We start from the raw sequence: 20,952 nt of genomic DNA, 5'->3' as shown, positions 1-20,952 counted from the left end.
ATTGCAGAAAAATCAGAGCGCCATTAAAAAATGTCACGCTTGCAAGATCGCGCCGCGAGAGTTGCCAATATCTAAATTTCGGATTTATTGAATTTTACTTATTTTCAGAATATGTATTGAACGGAGAATTAATGTTAATACTTCAACAAAATATTCATTAGATACTGCAACGTTTTACAGCTGTTTAATATGAATGCTAAAGTATCCTATGGAAATAATAATTCTGTCACTTTGGATATAAAGCAATGGTTACCGTAACAATATTTCGCAGTAGAGAACGATTCTATCGCGCTGTTTGATATTCAAAGGGTTAGCAACGAATGATCGATGACACCCCCGACGATCGACGGCCACTTTGAGGTCGAGTTTGACACGGAAACGAGAGTAACACGAGGCACGTTTGTCAAATGTGCGAAATCACGGGAAGATCATCGGCAGTTGTGGTTTTTGTTTCACGCGCTCGATAATTTGCTATCAAAAGTAGATGAGATTGTTGCTCGATCGACTGCTGACCGATTGTTAAAGCAGCTGACTTGATGTAAACTGCATCGCACATTGATCGTTAACAATCGTATCGATGACGTTCGATTGCACGATAATTTACTGGCAAGCAACTTGCGCGAGAAGTGGTTGATGATATATAAAAAAAGTGGAGTGCGTTAGAAACTAGTAGTCGAAATTCTTAAGTTCCAACAAAAAGAGAGAGAGAGAAAGTAACTGACATCTACATGTAAATGATACATATATATAATGTATATAGAATAAATTTTCTCGGTGCCTGATCTCGGTTGGCAGAAATATTAGAATTGTTACTTAGAATCGTGTTACAAGGCAGACAATTGACGCAGAATCCGCGGATAGCTACAAATTAAATCGTTTCGTTGCAAATTGTTGAACGAAAGTATTGTATATACATATATATATTTACTCTCGAAATGTTTTATTTCTAAATGTTGAAACTTTTCGCAGTTATATATCGCATTGTTGATATTATATTATGATGTTAGTTCGAATGGAAACCACACCTCGCGTCGAGGCAGCTTCTCTTGATGCGATCGGTCAAGCAGCAATCTCACTGAACTAATCGAAAACATTTTTTTTTAATTATGCAATTACGGATTACGTGAAAAAAATCCATGAGAAAATATAACAGGAGTCATAGTTTCAAAGGATTAGAACTCGAGGAGATCAGATATCGGAGAGCGGTGAGCGTAATTCGCGATTGTTCGGAGAGTATTTTACGGCACGTGTATAATAAATCGCGTAGCGCGAGAGAGGCAGTCTGTATAAATGGCTAAGCACTAATCTACTGTATAATTAACGGCCAAGCAACGTAAACCTCCTCCCGTACTGGACCATTAGGTGTTTGTTAAAGTTGAAACCTAAACCCAAAACATGCGTCTGCGGCGCGTCACGAGAGGCTCGAGTGTGTAGATAAATGTAGATTGTTGATAGGGATGTATAAGCAGAAAAAGGTGTGTAATAGAGGTAGGCTGGAAATACGATCGAGGGAGAAAGTCGATCGTGGGTTCTGTGCGTTTGCAAGTTTCGTCGCGCCGATGTGTATCCCTCAGCGGTCTTGACAAATCGTCCCCAAATTTTTTACTTTTTTTCGTTAATTATTTTTAAATTTTAGATATTTAAAGCTATTGTTCTAAATGTTTCTCAGGATGCTCCGAGAAACTTGAAATTGATTCATTAATAAAAGATGATTTTAAAAGTCGATAGAAAGAACGCAATTATCGTTATATAGATTTTTTTAATATAGTCTGTAACTCTTATCCGTGTTTCCTAAAAAACTGTCAAAAGTATGATAACCGAGTTTTCAACTCATTATGCGATAGCAATCAGCGTATCATTAATCACACTTCGGACGTAATTTCTTCCTCATTTAATTATAAGAGTGGCAAAAATTTTTTCAAAAGCTCAAACAGCGTGAATTGTTCGCAAATACTCTCTTCTCTTACAGTCCGCTACCTTTTTATCTATCGTATTAGTGTGATTGATTATTTTATTAACCGATAAGGGCAGCGCATATCAATGCGAAATGTCGCGGCGCGTCTCCATAATTACGGCGCGCAGTGTCAATAGTTCGTGACTGTGGGAGGCACCCTGTATAAACGGACGATTTGTCAGGCCGGAAGACGAGAGGGGATACGAGGCGGAAAACTTGTAAACGGCGGCCAAACGCTTGACGTTTACAAATTACTCAGAAATTCACGAGCTGGAATTATTCAGCAGCCGGAGAAGTCCTCCCGCTGGCTCGATCATAATCTCGATACCAGCGATTAATAACCCTCGGGATTCCGATAATTATCTCTTCCTGCGACAGACTCGTCGGTGCCATCGTCTTTTTTTCAAAAGCACTTTAATGTAACGGATTTAGTGCTTCATAAGAGCCGATCTGATTTTCCTACCATCGAATCTCGATAATGTTTCAAGCATCGATTGGTTTCCAGTAACGGAAGCGTTAAAAATATATTCTATCTAATAAAGTTCCAAAAATACGTTCAACGTACATTTATTATGATTATTATTATGAGTATAAGGTGCAAATGCGAAATAGATCAATACTTAATGTATATAGATTTAATGATAAAATTTGCATCACAATTTAAATTCTGACATTTTCTTTTTAATATTCTCTAAAACGCCAGAAATAGTAAGTTTTAACTTGGATTCCTCTTTATTTTTAAATACGTTCTTTTCCACTTATAATTTCAGATTTATAGCAAACGCGCGGAAATATCGTCGATTGTATCTTACCACCACATGATCTTAAATCACATTTTTCTCTCCGTACTTTTGTAAGCTATTTGTTATTTTCTTTGGGTAATTTTAATCCTATTGCGACAATTCATTCATTAATCACCTATCTTTCTATTCCATTGTGTCAGAAAGTTGCAATAAAGTTGCAATCGATAAACGGGCGAGAAATAAATCCCTGAAAGTAGAAACGGATTATACGAACAGCCGTTGATGGAAATGCGAATAAAACGATTATTACGAGGACTTCTGTTATCCTTACGACTCCTGCTAGCCGAATAATGTGACGAGAATCCGTTGGACGGGATTCCGAGGATTATAATTGCGCTGGAAGCTTCAGGCGAATCCGCGGCCCTCCGGGTTTCGGAGTTAACTAATGAAAACTCGCTAGACAATGTAGCGGCAGGAACAATACGGCAAATAAATAGAGCCCTTCTATGCATACGATATACTCTATAAATATACGTTATATATATGTAAGTGCATATACATATATATATATATATATATAAATATGAATATAAATATAGGAAATGCGAGATACATATATAAAGGCGGATAGCCTGAGCAGCTAACCGCCATATTGTTTGTACATGGACGTAAAGTGCGAATAACACGACAAGTTGTAATACGGTAATTTGATTAAGCGGCATACGTCGATCTAGGTGCGAGTTACACTCGCGCCTTGTGTGCATGTGAGTCCTGCGTGCGAAATGAGAGTGTGCTTCTGTGCGCGTCAATCGTTCCACGTGCTTTTTCCTGAGTTATTATTGCGTAAAAAGTGACATAAATTATGGGATCGTATTGTAATGAGATGACAAAATAACTACGTGAACAAAGGGGGAAGAGAGTGCGTTCTCTTGTACTCCGATTTGGCAAGAATCATTTCATATTACACTAATATAATTCGCGCTATTATATTGCATTATACTCTTTTTCATATTTTTATATCCATAGTTTCATTGTTCCATAGTTTAATTGCATTATGAAATTTTATGCATTGAATCATTACGTTAAATTATACTTAAATATGATTATTCTATCATAATAAATGCATAGTGAAGAGGGAAGTACGCTCAGATGTTGAATCGATACGATGCTAAAGTTCTTCTCTCTTCCGTTACTCTTGAATAATGATCATCATTTTATTATTACTGTAAAATTTACCGAAAGACGAATTTTGTTGTTTGTGTAATAATAATTTAATAGAAGCGATTGTTAAATAATCAGGAACGAAGGTGAGAGCGCGAGGCGGATTGTGCGTGCGCGATGTGGAAAAGCAATAATGTATAAAATTTCTGAATCGCGGGTACGTCGCTCAAAGGGACAGCGGATGTTAATGTCACGTTATACATACACGCACGTAGCCAGACATATAATGTATGTTAATTAGTTAGAAAGTGGCGAGAGAGTGGCGAATCGTTTTAACGGCGACGAGACGGGCTCTTCGAGGACGATCGATCGAAGAGCGGGACAATTCTCTTGATGTACTCTCGATCGACCTCGGAGACATGGACCAAACGCGAGGATCTCGCAAGAAGCGTGGATCAAGGTTGAAGAATATTCCCTTTTCCAGCTGAAAAGGGATGCGCCTCTTCAAGAATCTTAGTTATCGATTATTATTGCAGATATATCGATCCAATTGACACACGGCATGCACGGGCATAATGGACGTATGAAGAATTTAACGAGCGAGAGCTCGACAGAGCAGTTTAATGTGACATTTGGCAGATATGCAAATTGCATATTTCATCGACCTGAATTATGCTTTCGTTAATTTAACGACCACATTAATTTATTGCATTTTAATAGTGTATTTCCACTAATTACATTCTGTGGAAATATTAAATCAATTAATTCCGCGCATTTGACCGCATCTACATTTTAATTAATAATTAATTATTCATCCATTCGGAATCGCGACGAGTGTTCGGCCCGAATTTTCGACAGCACCGAAATCATTATTCTTTGGACATTCCGCGTTCAACCTTGATCGACACACAGGGTGCCTCAGAAGTACGCCCGACTTGGGGGAGTGACTCGCGAACTCGATTGCGTCTGCTCGAACGTTGCGCTTGCTGCATCAGGATGTAAATAAATTACGCGCGAGAAACAATGCCCCTGGCGATCCTAGATCGTCAGTTATAATACGCACGAATCAGCCGATAAGAACCATTACGCTCAATTACTACTCACTGGCAAGGTACTTTTGACGCACTGTTCGCTAAGAGGGCGGGGGTAGCTTTAATACTGCTGCATTCAACAGATGCGAATTTCCGCCACGAAGCACGGACGTTGGGCGAAACTTTCATCTCTTTGGTATCATTTGCGAGAAGAAAATGTATTTTACACACAGTTTTCGTACTAAGAGAATCTTGCACATGCTAAAGTCATTTTATTACATATTTAATTATGCACAAAATTTTATCGTACTTTATACATGTATGAGATATACATATAAGTACTTTTTTGTTAACGCTTTTCCACGTTTCATTTAATTCGTGCACTTCGTAATTTTATGCAAAATGAATCGTGCTCCATTACATTCGCGATTCTTTGCAGATATCTTGCGAGGAGTAATCTCTCTTTCGCGCGCGCACGCGCGTGCAATTCCTTGCCTTTTTTCAATGAACATTCGGATTGAACGCGCGTGTAATCATCGTTAATGTACGCTAAAGCGCGCCCTGCGCGTGTATCTATTTGCAGCCATCTCACACGGTCCAGCTGAATCAGATTATCAAATACCCGGCACCAAAGTCGGGACTACATGCGGCCTAATTACTCTCCGTAACGTATTGCGCGTTAGATACACGCGCGTCGAGGAATCATGATTTCGACGGTCTGCGATAATAATATCCGTTTCGCTAGAAAGCTGTTTCTCTAGATCTCATAAATATAGCAGAACATGTAGCTTTGCTAATATCATATCATATTTCATCGTATCACGTTTTTCCCAAAAACAATTCAATAAAAAGTACTTAAAATAATTAATTTGATGAGTAAACGATATGATCGTTTATAATCATCGATGTGATTAACGTAATTTGCGAAACAGATATATTTTTTAATTCGAGCAATATGGTAGAGCTTAATCTCTTAAACTCATCTATAGAACCGATTTTCCATAATTTTAGTTTGAGTGATTCTTCATTTTAAATGTTGTAATTAACTTCGCTGTATTATCGTCGCCACAACTTCCGTACTTCGTGCGAACGTGAGGGTGACTGCTTAACTGTAAAAAGCAATGCGAGGGCGATGCAATAATTACGCATGCATGCGATACGCGCGCGCGTGTGTGAGTGTATGTAGACGATGCGTCGGAGAGGGCATGCGTTACTGCAAAGGGCTCGCTTTGTGACCGCGACGTTACTTTGTGACGATGTGACTGATGCGACGATCCCGCTTGAGAGAGTTGATAAACTTCCGTGTACCTCAAACTTAGTCTCTTGCCTCTGCACCAAGTTCATATTGCATTTCGCTTGATTACGAAGTTTACAATAAGACGCGACACGTTTCCTTTTACAGACATCGAGATCCTTATCGCTGTCGTAATATCACTTGTTCCATTGAATAATTTCTGTCTTTGTTAAATATAAATTATAAATTGTATAACATAATATTGCGTATAAGTACAAAATGTTCGTCCAACAAGAAATTTTTCTGCATGAGAAGTTTTATATCATGCACTTTAGTCGCACGCATCAAGTCCAATTGATTCCTGGTTCACGGCAGATTTTGCGATTTTTTCTCTTTCAAGCGATTTCGTCGGCAAAATAGTGTCGCGGTCATGAGGTAACTCTTCACGATAATTAATTCTTCCAAACGGGCGTTGCGTGCGTGGGTCTTCGTACGAGTTGTGTGAATTTCGACTTCCCGTTGTATCACAGTATATATTAGTCTGCGTGTTACTGATCGGTCGAACTGATTCGAAGGCTTAAGGAAGCTCTTGCGAGAACTCGCGCTATATACTATAAAATATTCCGCATTTCTACATCAATTGTCACGATTTGACAAGTTATTTCGAAAAGTGTATACGGGAATTGTGAGGAAAAACTGGCTCAAGAGCGCGAATGCAATCGGCCGCATTTGAATCAAATAACCCTTCCAAATCAATTATATCATTTGCGCGATTGCGTTCGATTGCATTCGAGTCTTATCATGTTTGTTTCGGACACTGCATATCAATTGTTAAATTAATAAACAAACGTCCTTAATTATGTTATGAGGAATCTCTTTTTCCAGCTATTACTCGATATTGAGTAATAAAAGCGAAGTCGAGCTTTTGGAAATTGTTACGATACCGCAAAGCGATTTAAAGTTTAAGAATTTTACAACTCCGGAGTTATTCGAGATTACTCAAAAGCTTGATAGTTTAAAAGTAAAACTGTAGTAAAATTTCTGACACATTTGTCAAAATAATCAAGGAAATATCAAATATCAAGTTCTGTGACGACGTTACAAGGTAATAAGGACAAATTTGCGATGGTAATTCCTCCAACATAAAATATATGTTTATCAATAGTTACAGTGCAGCAAAAAGGATGTCACATGTTGAAATTGCATAAAATAATTGTATTATTTTAATGTAGTGATGTTAAAAAAAGTATTTTACAAATGAAAAACAAAAAAAGATACATATACGTCAAACGCAATATGTATAATACAATTTACAGTAAATGTTGTTAAAAAATTTTAACTCCATGCGTTGTGTTTAAGCTACATGCATCAATGCCGATTATGCATAAAATGCATTATACATTTCGATAAAGAAAGCACTAAGTTTAAGTGAAATATACATAAATTATCTATACATACGTATATATTTTAATTGAATAAAAACAAACAAAATAAAAAAAACAGATAAAAAGCACAATTATACACATATCTTAATTATATTTAATAATTGAAATCAATGAAATTGAAAACATTAAGATATTTCGTCTCTATATATTTCTGTATTGATATTACAAAATAAAATCTGTAATTGATTTCTTACAATAATTAAATTTAAAAATACGATTTTTTAATTAATTTAAATGAAATTTTCGATGCATAAAGGTTTATGATGCTATAACAGCTTTATAATGTACTCCCGGACAATAGAACAATCTGTCTGTAACCGTCAATTATGTCATATCCGTCATCCTCTTCGAGCCTCGTGCTTCGAAATTCACGTTGCAATGATAAATAATTAATATTGAGATATTATGACCGATCAAATTTAGTTATTAGGCAATTGCAAAGTATTACAAAGTACGAAGACCCGCGAAATCGACTGTGCCAGCGATAGTTTCAAACGTTTTGCAAAACGTAAAGCGAGAAGACAAGCGAATGCTGAAATTACAACAGCTATTGGAGATTATTTGCTAATTGGAATACATTAATTCCTTGCGTCAGATGATTAGATATTTATTTCTAATTAAATAATGATTAGCAAGGCAAAGCAAATTGAATTAATTTAACACGCTGCAAATGTATATTATAATTTTTTTATTACTTCTTGTATATGCAACTATGCGACATTAATTAATAATTGCGTGAAATACACATATCCAGCAGCGTTATAATTTAATACTGAAATGTTAAGTGATGTGATACTTTGGTTGTACGATATGTCTACGAGAATGGAAAGACGCAAGGAGTTAAGTGCAGTTAATTTTGACTGCTCGAAGCCGAAGACAAAGATGGTTCCAATTGAACATATCAGGGCCTCGTAGTAAAGGCCAGCCAATATCCGAATTTTTACTCTGGTTTCGTGTAGATTCAGTTTTTTCGATGCTTTTTCTCGCGACAGGAAATACATGCGCGAGCACGCGAAGCGGCTTGATCGCGCGGTGATGCGCGGCTTCCACAAGGATTATCTTGGGAATTATGTATGATCTAATATAAATACGCAGGAGAAAATCCTGTCCAACTGAAGTCACTGTTTATTTTATTCAGCGACCAATCATTCCCGTTTGTCCGAATCAAGAGAGAATTCTCTATTTTATTTCTATAATTATTACAGAAATATAATTTTGTGCTTCCTTGTAAATTATTTCATTATATAATATTTTTCTCGATGCACATACAACGTCTGGTGTAAAATAAACTTGAAGATTATTTCCTAATCTTTGTACGAACGTGAAAAATATATATTATGCATTATAAAATAGTGTTTATAAATATTTAAATAAGTATCCTAAAGCTTTTTAGTAAAATAATGAATATGTTGATACATATATGCACAAATAATTCAGATGGTTGTGTTGTAACAAATAAATACTTCTTAGAAATTCGTGGTCAACAATATCATGAAACAGTTTCTTTGTGCAATAGTTCGTTAATCATTTAACAAGTAACGAGGTCAGAAACGATCGATTCCAAAGAATGATGGCCCTCTCGTATTTCACTTGAGAGCTAACAGGTAAATTTTGATTTACCCAAAGACTTTTGTTTTGTCATTTGTTGATAATTAAAACGAGAAAAGCAATTTTTTTTAACTATTTAATTAAAAATCGTTTGTTAATTAATTGGAAATAATTTTGATATAATCTGATTTTAATATCTGTCTAAAAATATGATGTTTTCAACTGTACAGTTGCTAAAGCTCGAGTCATGTTAACAGCTTTCAATAAGAGGAGAAAGCTTTCGTATCGACTGCAAGCATGTTCAGGAAAACGTAAGCCAATTTCGATATATGGTATATCAAAACTCTTTACTGTATTTCTATTAAAAAAAGAAATTATTCCACAATTAAAAATGAGTTGGAAACAAACAATGAAAAGTAATTCTAACAATTTCCCAAGTTTTAGCTATTTTGAGATAGCAAAAATAGATATTACTGAATTATTGCTTCGTCAATAAATCTTTATGGTACATTTCCATTTTCATGATAATATATTTCATTAAAAATTGTTATGTCTCTTTCTCTCTAGAAGAAGTAGAAAAATACGTAGTACTATTGGCTTATACTTGTCATACATTTTGTTATTATAAAATACAATCACATTAATAACATCTTATACAAATTAGGTATTGTATAAAAAATGTATTTGCAATAATTCATAAATGATTGTTACAACATATTTAATATTGAAAATATATATTGAAACACACACACAGAGTATGACAAAAATTATATCCAAAATTTTAATTAAAAGAAACATTTTCTGATCGAGATACAATACATGTTTAAGAAATGCACCCACAATCCTCAGCTTTATTATCAACGTAATAATACATTATAAAAGTTATACATGTAAATAAATCTACAATTGATTGAAGTCCCCATTATGTAACTATCTTTACGTAAATTTCGTGTCACACGTCTGTCAACACATGTATCGTGTTCACCGCGATGATAATTGGATTTAGACAGCCAACGTGTAACGTAATTCACTTTCACCCTTTTACACCCTTCCCATCTCTCTCTTTTTCTCTCTCTTCCCCAGCGTCTTTTTAATTGAAAAATCGCAGGATCTCTAATCTAAACCCACGTGCTTAGGCGCTACACGATACCGACGATGAAAGAGAGTAGGGTTTAATCAGTTAGTCGATACGCAAATTGGCTTAGAGACAGCCCGAGAGACGGGGTGGATTTATGGATAGCGTGAAAAGAAGTGCACCGTTACAGCTAGTGCTAGCACCGCGAACCCGGCGCACCGACGTGACAAGATCCAACGACGACGACGACAGCGTCACTCCTGTGTTTCCTCGCGGGTCTCCTCGCGGACCCCGAGTTTCTCACCGCCGCAAGAGACACGAAAGTGTTTCGCGTGTTTTTATACGACGATACAAACTACTGGTAATACTTTCAGTAAGATCTGAAATCAAAGCCAACGAGCAGAAGGAATTGGCAGTCGTGATACGCAGGTCTGTAGCTCGTAGCTGTGTTTCAGGCTCTTGGAGAACTTCTCTTTTTCTTGAGTAAACTTAAAAGCGCGGTTGAAGCTTTATATGATTCTGTGAACTGATGATTTTACCACCAGCAGAAATCTTGAGCAAAAGTGCTTTTGTTTTGTGCATAGTTGAAATAAATTCGAGTAATTAAACATTCGTAATCTCATAGTCATAAGTATTATATATTCTTCTGTTTAAGGCTCTGACATCTCACTGTTATCTGTATCGCGTGTAACATTTGATATTTCATCGACATGCAGATTTTAAGACTTTTTTATTTTTGATAAACTTTTCGTATTTTAAGTTTCTATGTGAAAAACTTGTGTTGCAATGTTATTTTCTTCCTCTTGAATCTTTTCAATGTACATTTTTTATACGTTATACCAATAGCAACTTCTTATTTTTACGTAATATGCCATTATGTAACTCGTAACTTGTGTTCGTATCAGTTTGTGTATCTAAAGATGGGATTTGGAAATTGACCTCTTCTTATCTTTATAAAATACTACCACGAAGTACGTTTTTCAGTTATAAAAATTAATAGGACCACCTTCTCTTAAAGATGTTCCTTATGCAGTGTGATTTAAGATTTAATTTCTTAAAAATTAGCTTAGACTTTCGCTATGCAATTACAAGTTCGCCGGTAAATTTTCTTATAATCGAGCTGAGCTATAAGCACCGCGCTTAAATTATCGATTGTAAAATTTTATTAAAATCAGAACAATGAAGTTCATTACCTTAAGATTGGTAAAAGGGATAAACAGATATTACATCGCACATTGCGTAACATATCAATCAAAATTTTGTCATAACGCACATTTATTAATGAGAATTCTATGAAATCATAAGAAGTCATGTCAAATTCTTGCTGAATGTTTAAATATGTTCAGATCGCGATTACTGATTATTAATATCGACAACATGATCTATTAAGAACTTTAACTAATGACGTATCGATCCGCGTCAATGACTTCGTTCGCAGATGTAATTCAAATGCTCATTGATTCACGGGGGATCGGAAGTGATTGGAGTCCGGCGGAAAGGATTTTCGGGCAAGCGGCTGACAGCATCCGTTCGATCTTCGTCGAGAGCATTCGCCGGATTTCCGAACGATAGAATGTGCAGCTGATCGGTGAGTGGAAAATTGAATCGGAAAAGCGGCGCGCGAGCAACCGTAAAACTTTAAAAATAAAAAAGACGCAATGTGAAAAATTGTCCGTGGAATGTGTGTTTGTATGTGTATTAATTTTTTAGCCGCAAATTAATAAACACACGGAGATCTCGGAAATCAATAATTTTGTGTGAAATTATGTGATTTTTTTGGTAATAACTGTCTGGTAATAATTTCTTACGATACACAGCCGAGATCATTAAATTCTACATCGCTTTAATTGATTACGACACAGCACAAACGTATTATCTCATATTTCATCGAACCACTGCGCGTTGGAACGGAGGTTCCCCTATTTACAATAGACGTACATAAATATTATTTGTAGATAGATTCGTATATAATAGTGGTGTATAAATTGCGGCATGGAGAGAGAGATACCTCACACGGAGAGTAATGAATTGTCCGTTATTATTCGTCAACGCGTAACGCGCTCGCAGCAGCAACAACAGCAAACGATAATCCAGAATCATCAGTCGAGTTAATTATGCAGTCGGGCTGCAATATTAATAGACCCCGCACGCGCGTCATACGGTGTAACGTGACGCCGAGGAAACGAAGGTACCCGCGCGAAACGGGGTAGAAGTGTCTTTGATGTCCAGAGATTCAAAACGTTCTCATCGATCTCCCCGCGTCGATGAATTCTTCATGACGTACTCCGCATACTTCGTTGCATGCCCATGCTGCTCTTTCCTCGTGCCGTGTGTGTGTTAGCTATAACACACCTCGTCATATCATTCGCCTCACTCACTCGTTGCTCTCTTCAGGAATGACGAGGCACTCCTTGGTGATCATATGCTGCTACTTGTACACCCTGTTTGACATGGCCACCCCTCACTTCCCGTGAGTATGCAATTGTAGTTGCCTTTGTCGAACGATCAAGATTTCATCGTGCATGCCGGAGGCAGAATGTTCAGCATCTAAATTCCTATTATTGTTTAAAGTATACAATCTTTTTGCATTGAAGGATCACTCTAGCATAGGTCCGGAAAGTCAGTATCGAGAATTATTATTTAATGACGATTTTCACAGAAAGGTAATTGTGCGTGAATAATAATAAGCTTCTTTAGCATTTTTAACTTGCGAAATCAATTTGAATTCGAGAATACGAAATCAAAACTGATCCATTGCAGTCAGTAAGCTGCATCATGCCGCATAATGCGACGTGTGTGCGCGTCATATGGTGAATACTATCGCGATTTGATAACACACGTATCCACGCCTATATACTGCATTCGCCAGTGCAGTTGTTCCTTAATCAATAGCCACAATCAGACTCTAATTGAACAAAGAAAATCCCGCAGTTAGCAATTGTGGCATCGGCGTGGCCGGTCGAAGAAAAATAGCATTCACCCTGTTCTCCCTCTTTCTTCCTCTGTAATAATAAAACTGCCAACGTGCCGCGCTCGGTGCTCGCGACCGTGAATAATTTATGAGAGTCGTCGATGCTGCAACAAAAATTGCTGTGCCAACGATACCGCTGCTAATGTCGTTATTTAACTTTTAAAGTCTCGAAGTGATTCAAAATTAAAAACTGCAATGCAGTCTTTTTTTCCATCGCGATTATCTTGGGACACTTTGATTTTTTCATTCCAAAAAAAGGGACACTAGTTCAATTATAGATAAGCTCTAAATGTATTATCATATCGAGAATCTCATCGAGAATTTCTTTCCGAATCACTGAATCATGAAATATCCCGTCGAGTGCGATTCATCACAGTCGAGATAATCTTTGATAAATAGGCGCGAGGAATGTGTAACCGGTGTCCATTAGCGGGTCGCTCCTCACACCTTTTGACATTTCAGAGAGCTGGACTTCGATGAGTATGGGAAAAAGGAGACCTCCTTGTCCCTGAAGGACATCCTGCCTTTGAATCCAAAGCAGTACGACAAGCACAGAGCGCCAAAGTTCCTCGGGCAGCCCACCGTCGTTTATTTTCATGTGACAGTGCTCAGTCTAGACTCGATAAATGAGGAATCGATGGTGAGCGAGAGAAACCGACGTAAATTGTCCGGCAATACATCGAAAAATGTCCTCCCTCGTTCGTTAAACTCTCCCAAAAATATTGCGCTGCTATTTTTATCCATCTTTTATCTTTCCCTATATATTGCGCTGTTCTCTATATTAATCTTGATAAAATAGGTGCTTGCAAAAATTCGTAAGGTCAGAAATAGATGGATTGCCTCAAGAGATGAGTTATTTTATCGGTGCAGGATCAAACTATTGCCCGAAAGATGACAAAAGGTTATTGGTAGCAACGGCCAATACTTTGATTAAAATATTATATGTCATCTCATTGTTATTAACAAATAAATAGCTTTAATATCATACGCACTTTTGCAAGCATCTATGTATATGCAAAATGTCTAAAACAATTAAACTGTAATGACTTGTAAATATGTTACGCGTTAAATTCACTTCACGCTTATTAATAAGATGAATTAAAATGTTGAGTCATTTTATCTCATACGTAAACTTTCTTGATCACGTAGTAATAACAATTAACCAGATAAAAACGACGTCTGTAGATATAAAGTCAATTTTATGAATTATACAACTTGTTCTGTGAATTTCTGTTCATATTTTCCATGAATCTCAATTTATAGCAAGCGTGTGGTTCGTAGAACAAGAGAGTTAGGTGGTCTTTTATTCAGGGGATAATAATTATGTCATCTGCATACGGTCGCACACATGAAGTGCGGCATCTGTGTTCACATTGTTTTTCCAACGGCGACAGACGTACGTGGCCGACATATTTCTCGCGCAGAGCTGGCGGGACTCAAGATTGCGATTGCCGGAGAACATGTCCGAGGATTACAGGATTCTCGATGTGGATTGGCTGCACAACATCTGGAGGCCCGACTGCTTCTTCAAGAATGCAAAGAAAGTTACCTTCCACGAGATGTCGATACCAAACCACTATCTCTGGCTGTATCACGACAAAACGCTGCTTTACATGTCCAAGTAAGAATTAGTTAAATTCTAGTATCGCCGTTGAATATTTACAATACAAAAATCTGGATTTTTATATTCAAGATTTATAATATTCGAGATTTCTTTCAATGAGCTATAAATTAAAAATTTACAATCAATACAGATATTAAGAAACAAAGAACAGTTCTTTCTAAAAAGTTCGACAAAACGAGTATATATTTTCTGTAAGAACAGAAGCAAGTGCTATTGGTATGTCACGACTGCGAGCTTAAGTACGTGCTTTCTCGAGAAAAAGCAGCATAGTACTTCAGGAAATATTAGCTTACTCTTTTCCCATCTCCTATTATATTGTAAAAGCACTCTGCTTTGTGCGAACGAAACTATCGCAATGAGATACGCTCGCGACGCCGCATATTGGAGTCTGAGGAAACACTAGAGTTTAGAGAATTTATTGTGAGTTTTAGCGGCTTTCGTGAGTGGGATGCTATTAGCTCTAAAGCTTTAACGGCTCCGGAATAAGTCATAAGTGCGCGTGTGGTTTTGATACTCCTTAAACCTTTTTAATCGAGAATTTAAATTCTATTTTATAAATAATTGATTATTCAGTATAATTCAGATCAAATTAACAGCCATAAAAAAACAGCAATTTTAATTATTATAATTCTACTAATAAAATTTTAAATCAATTTTCCTCGGTAGTTGAAATATTAATGTACCGCTCTTAAAGATTCCATTACGACGCTGTGTCTTTTAATTCGCTTTCTCTTTATTACCTGCAAAAGTCTATATATCTTAGCTTTTATTGATTTTACTTGTATCTTAACTTTATTTCTACTTACATACAATTCCAATCAACCTTTTAATGTTGATATTATTGATTCAATATTGATTTTAATTTAAACAATTAATATTGGACAATATAAATCTAGTCGTTGCCAGTCGTTTGTTTTGTCAAGTTTTATTGTCAATAAAACGGCACAAATTTAGTTGTTCTAAATCTCTCGTTCCGAATCGCCCGAATCAAAATGACGTATGGTTGAAAATAAAAACCAGTACTTCGACGTCATTTTTCATTGCAAAAATAGTGTATCGAGTAATTCACGGTATTCGATAGTGTTAGAAATTGAAATGTAATTTAATTAATGGATTATGTCACACAATTAAACTTAATGCTGGTTTCAGATTGACATTGGTGCTCTCCTGCGCGATGAAGTTCGAGTCCTATCCTCACGACACTCAGATCTGTTCGATGATGATCGAGAGCCGTAAGTACATAACAATTAATAGCGTTACAATCCCACAATAATTAATTGCATCAAACATATAAATCGCAACTATATCCTACATTCAACAACGCGAATTTGCATCGATATTTATTAGTCTCTCTCGCTGCTGTTTTAATTAATTATTCGCCGTATTTACGATTGATATATTATCGTCATATTTTTCCTTTTCATTTTTCAAACGCCTTATTTCCTTTCCAGTTTCTCACACGACGCAAGACCTGGTGTTCCTCTGGAACACGACCGATCCCCTTGTGGTGAATCCGGAGATAGAGCTGCCGCAACTCGACATATCGAACAACTACACGACCGACTGTACGATCGAATACTCCACCGGAAACTTCACGTGCATACAGATTGTCTTCAATCTGCGCCGGAGACTGGGTTATCACCTGTTCCATACGTACATCCCGTCCGCCCTGATCGTAGTCATGTCCTGGATCGCCTTTTGGATCAAGCCGGAAGCCATCCCGGCGCGGGTCACGCTCGGTGTGACGTCACTATTGACCCTCGGTAAGGCCGTTCCCTCCTGTGTCTATTGCTCGCAATAACTATTCACGATATTTGCATTCACGGTAGAGCGTTTTGCCGGGATATACATGACGTCGCAAAAGCGCCAATAGCTGAATCGTGATTTGCTAAATCCTTTAATTCCTTTAAATCTGCCCGGATGCTTGTTTTAAATAAAAATAAAGTGGAATCATTTGCAATAAACTCCAATATGGCTTTCGTTGCAGAAGCGGAGACAAATGGTGATCAATACGTAATGCGATGCACATGACAGTAAACTCGCAGTAATGAAAAGTATATTAGCGCGTAAATGAAAAAAATAGTATCGGGAACGAGCTCGGATCGAAGATAATTCTGGACAGGCAGTTGTACAGAATTAATTATATTTATATTTAAAAATCGGTCTACTTACACAATAGCGCTGACCTACATTTACGCTCGCGGAATCGTAAAACGATATATTTTGCGATGAATTTTTCGTATATTTCTATTGTTGTTATATTACGTATAATAATTGAATAATTGAACAAACTTTCACCGTTAACATCATATCTTGCGCTGTTTTAAAATATATTTTTGATTTTTTGTTTTTAGCTATTTTCAATTTTATTTTGCAGCCAATTATTCAGCTCTCTTATTCAGTGTGGTGAAAAAGTTTCTTCAGTCTTTATACGCATTCTTACTCTCAATTAGCGCATATTTAACAATATATTACATACAGCATATTTATAGAGACATTATGCTAATTAAATTGCAATCTGTGCATATCTCGGGATTAACGGTTTAACATCTTCCTTTCAGCCACTCAAAACACGCAGTCTCAGCAATCTCTGCCGCCGGTCTCGTACGTGAAGGCAATCGATGTGTGGATGTCTTCGTGCAGCGTGTTCGTCTTCCTGTCCCTCATGGAATTCGCAGTAGTGAACAACTATATGGGACCCATCGCCACGAAGGCCATGAAGGGCTACTCGGACGAGGATCTTCGAGAGGCCATCGACGATTTCAAGGTAGACAAAGAGGGGAAAAAAGCGCTGTGCGCGATATTTACAGCGAGTGCTTCGCTGGCTCTCCGCGAAATTGATAGTCGAGATAAAGCGAAGGTACTCGCGGCACTGTCGCTCGAGTGCAACGCCATTCCATTCTGCCGGTGCAAGATATCGCTCAATTGAATAAAAACGCCGGGAATAAATGGCACTGCATTGTAAACTACGACCGCATTATAAATTATCGACGCTCGTGGGGCCGTGAAAATTGTCAGGACGAGCGATCAAGTTACGTCATTTCGCTCACGACCAGGAGAGGAAGGGAAGAAAGACGTTTCGCGTGCGTACAAAAGCAATGCAGCTGTATAAAAGAAAAAATTTAAATTAATTTACTATCTACCTACTGGCGATATACAGCATTGCTTTTAAATTAATTTTTTTCAATTTTCAATTTTAGCTTTTTTTATTTTTTTCCTTGACATAAAAGGAATATTTCTGCTGAATTCTCTGATTTCCTGAAAATTCTTTGTGCTGCTGTATTTCTATAAATATTACTTTCTTTTAACGTTTCTATTTCCCAATCTTTTCTCGTGTTGCACAGCAAGCATCATCTGTAGCGCGAACTGTGGCGAAGTATCGCCATTCGAAGTACGACTACTCTTAGACGATATCGTCTGTCCGTATCGCGTGGCGAGTATAACTTCCCGTGGTAACTCCCCTGCCTTTCGAGCAAGTTTGAGAGTTTTATTTTATTGCGATTGTATTCATCCACCACTCGACTCGCGCGGTGATATATCTGTTCTGTCCTTTTCTCTTACGGTTTACGCCGGCTTTGTGGTTCACCATCCACACCGCACAGTAGTGCGCGTCCCACCGTTTTCGCCGCGTCGCGTCGCTCCCGCATAATATCCGCTCATACTACTTCAACGTACACTTTAACCCTATTCTAGGACGCTCTTCAGGCGCGAAATAAATATTACCCTTGTCTAGCAGTTGATAACCAAAAGCTTTTTATACTTTAAAGTGCAATTATCATTTTTTCGTATAATCTCGCATTGCATCAATTCTGTTATGGAAATGCCAAGCATCTACGATTTAGAAGCAGAACATTTACGTATCTAATTCATTCCTTTCATGTTGTTATCTTTTCCACATTGTAATCCTGTTCTCGACACGATTAATTGCCATGCTCTAAGCACAATAGTCTAATAATCTGATATGCACTTACCTTGAAGAATAATCTTGATTAAATACTAAGTAAAGGAAGAAACAAAGACCGTAAATCGATGTGACATGCATATGGGTCAATTTTTTTTATGTTCTTGTACGTTATTCTGTGTGATTGTATTTTTAATTTTTAATTTTTCGTGTCATAGACACCGATGCGACCAGACGCTGAAAGAAGTAGAAGTCCGGTGAGGTCACCGGCGGTTCAGTACGACGAGTGCTGCCAAGGACGGGCCACCGCCATTTACATCGACAAGGTTTCCAGATTCTTCTTCCCCTTCTCGTTCTTCATCCTTAACGTCGTCTATTGGAGCACCTTTCTGTAATGTAAGTCGGCAAGACGCACGCCCGACTTGGCGAGAACCGAATGCACTTTTATAGACATCGAATCGCAGAGAGAAAGTATCGTAAAAGAAGGCAGCAATAAATTTGTTGAAGCGCGAGACAAGTTAAAGGAAACTGTATGCTGTAAAAGATATCATGTATAAAGTATACGGCACAATAAAGAAATTTAGTAAATGTCGAATTAATTTCGTATATTCATTGAAGATATCATCACGATATGATTTACACCCTTTGCCGAAATGGAGCATCTTTTAACTGTTACGTTAAATCAGTGATAAATTGATCTATGTCTAAATTACAAGGTCTTGATTAAGAAAAAAATCAAATAAGAAAAGAAAATAAACATCTTAATGAAAGATAATTGCAAGGAAGAAGAGAAGATTAGAGAGATGGGAAGAGTAGGTTTGCAATTAATATATTCCACATGCATAATATGAATAATATAACGTTTTGAACTATTAAACTACTAAAAATATTGCAAATTACCATTAAATTATTACGCTTCTCTGCAGTCGAACTTAACTGTCCTTTGCAGTACCTTAATGCCTCGTATTGTCTGATACATTACGGAGTATTACTACTGCGGCAGGCCGCTACTGCCTGGCGCGATAATAAACTGTGAGCATTAACATCAGTGTTCCTCAACCTGCAACGTAATGCCCTGCTACAGATGCTATGTGAATCCGCAAACTTTACATAATTTAAAAAAAACTTTTTTGTACACAAGATAGAAAAATTGAATTAAAAAATTTAAGGCTGACAGCTAATAGAATTTGTATAATAAAGGCAGACTTCTTAGCGCGCACAATTTCTTAAAATTATTATGTATAACATCTTCTGTATATAAAAAAATGAAATACAAATTAAAATATGTATTTACTTTCTTCAGAATTTTAAAATTAACAGATTTATATATTTAAAAATAAATTATTTACTGTTTTATACTTTCGCGTTTATTCTGTTCATTACTTAAGTAATTTCCGGTCATCCTTGCACAAGTCTTTGTATGTTGAAAAATACGTAGCAAATATACATTTGCAATAGACCCTTAGCGCAAATTAACAAAATTATTTCAATACAGAAATAGGAAAGCGAATTGCATTCTCGTTATCATTGTATGCAGTTTCTGCAACCAATAATATCTTGATATTTTTACGTATAAGGTATAAGATAAAAATAAAAGAAAAATGTATAATTACTTGTGAAGTTTGTTCAATGATTATTTTGGGCGTTGCAAACAAAAGGTACGAAAACAACTCTTTCCTTCTTTTCACACATCTGAATCTTTAAACCAGAATCTTTTCCTCGTTGGAACGCCACTTGGCAAGTATATTTCAGAATGCTGCGATGGATAAAATTACTAATTAAGTGAAACTTATTAACTGGGTAATTAGTTAAAACTTTTAGCGCAACTTGCGCAATAAAATTTGATTGAGTTATATGCGAGAGTCTTTTCAAGAAAGACGTAAGATACTGATGAAACCAACATAGATATCGCGAGGTGAATTCCACAAACTTGCTCGAAATATTTATATTTAGTCTTTTTTGACATCAAATTATATAAATTATTTCCGACATTTTAACTTCAATGAAATTAGTAAAGAATAAAAAGTTACAGAATGAAAGAATTTCAGAAGTGCGATTCTTTTTAATTTAGTTTCTTGAGGCATTCTCTCGGGCGCATCGCTACGCCCATAATATCTTTTACGGACCATGCGAAGTGTCACCGACACACGGTGAGGATTGAGCTGAATATGAATAGAAGTGTCCCTTTAATCTCTCTTTTAATCGCCGCAGTTAGCTGCGCCGGAAAAAAATGTCGGTCCCTATCATCCAGCAATTGCTGCTCGG

At 36.8% G+C, this 20,952-nt stretch overlaps 2 protein-coding genes across 12 annotated transcripts in view; one reads left to right on the top strand and one right to left on the bottom strand.

Moving 5' to 3' along the window:
• Positions 1 to 20,952, bottom strand: part of LOC105277251 (potassium voltage-gated channel protein Shal) — a 153,969-nt gene that overhangs the window by 30,232 nt on the left and 102,785 nt on the right. Inside the window, exon 4 of one of the 5 annotated variants that reach the window (XM_011335497.3) lies at positions 19,280 to 19,747. The exons of the other annotated variants lie outside the window; for them this stretch is intronic. Within the exon in view, the coding sequence (XP_011333799.1) occupies positions 19,733 to 19,747 (15 nt within the window). The 3' untranslated portion in view covers positions 19,280 to 19,732. Of the gene's footprint in view, positions 1 to 19,279; positions 19,748 to 20,952 lie in introns of those variants that run through there. 5 annotated transcript variants of the gene reach the window in all.
• On the top strand, positions 10,343 to 19,286 carry LOC105277249 (glycine receptor subunit alpha-3). 7 transcript variants are annotated; one of them, XM_011335487.3, is made up of 9 exons: positions 10,345 to 10,620; positions 11,630 to 11,779; positions 12,586 to 12,661; positions 13,625 to 13,802; positions 14,517 to 14,783; positions 15,936 to 16,018; positions 16,238 to 16,549; positions 17,348 to 17,553; positions 18,906 to 19,065. In XM_011335487.3, the coding sequence occupies exons 3-9, from the start codon at positions 12,588 to 12,590 to the stop codon at positions 18,926 to 18,928; spliced, it is 1,143 nt and encodes a 380-aa protein (XP_011333789.1). In that variant the 5' UTR covers positions 10,345 to 10,620; positions 11,630 to 11,779; positions 12,586 to 12,587; the 3' UTR covers positions 18,929 to 19,065. The 7 variants fall into 7 exon arrangements, with proteins under 7 accessions (XP_011333788.1, XP_011333789.1, XP_026824311.1 ...); XM_011335484.3 differs by having other exon boundaries at positions 10,431 to 10,620; positions 14,557 to 14,783; positions 18,906 to 19,286; XM_011335486.3 differs by having other exon boundaries at positions 10,343 to 10,620; positions 17,348 to 19,043.

The sequence above is a fragment of the Ooceraea biroi genome, chromosome 3 (genome assembly GCF_003672135.1).
Source record: "Ooceraea biroi isolate clonal line C1 chromosome 3, Obir_v5.4, whole genome shotgun sequence".
Classification (NCBI taxonomy): domain Eukaryota; kingdom Metazoa; phylum Arthropoda; class Insecta; order Hymenoptera; family Formicidae; genus Ooceraea; species Ooceraea biroi.
Note: the sequence above shows the minus strand (reverse complement) of the source record. Positions and strands in the feature narration are given on the sequence as shown.

Excerpts from the sequence above, each read along its gene's own strand:
- LOC105277249 (XM_011335484.3), top strand. The coding sequence starts at position 12,588 with ATGACGAGGCACTCCTTGGTGATCATATGCTGCTACTTGTACACCCTG. Across the intron at positions 13,803-14,556 it reads CGATAAATGAGGAATCGATG|ACGTACGTGGCCGACATATT; the intron begins GTGAGCGAGAGA and ends CAACGGCGACAG. Across the intron at positions 14,784-15,935 it reads ACGCTGCTTTACATGTCCAA|ATTGACATTGGTGCTCTCCT; the intron begins GTAAGAATTAGT and ends TGCTGGTTTCAG.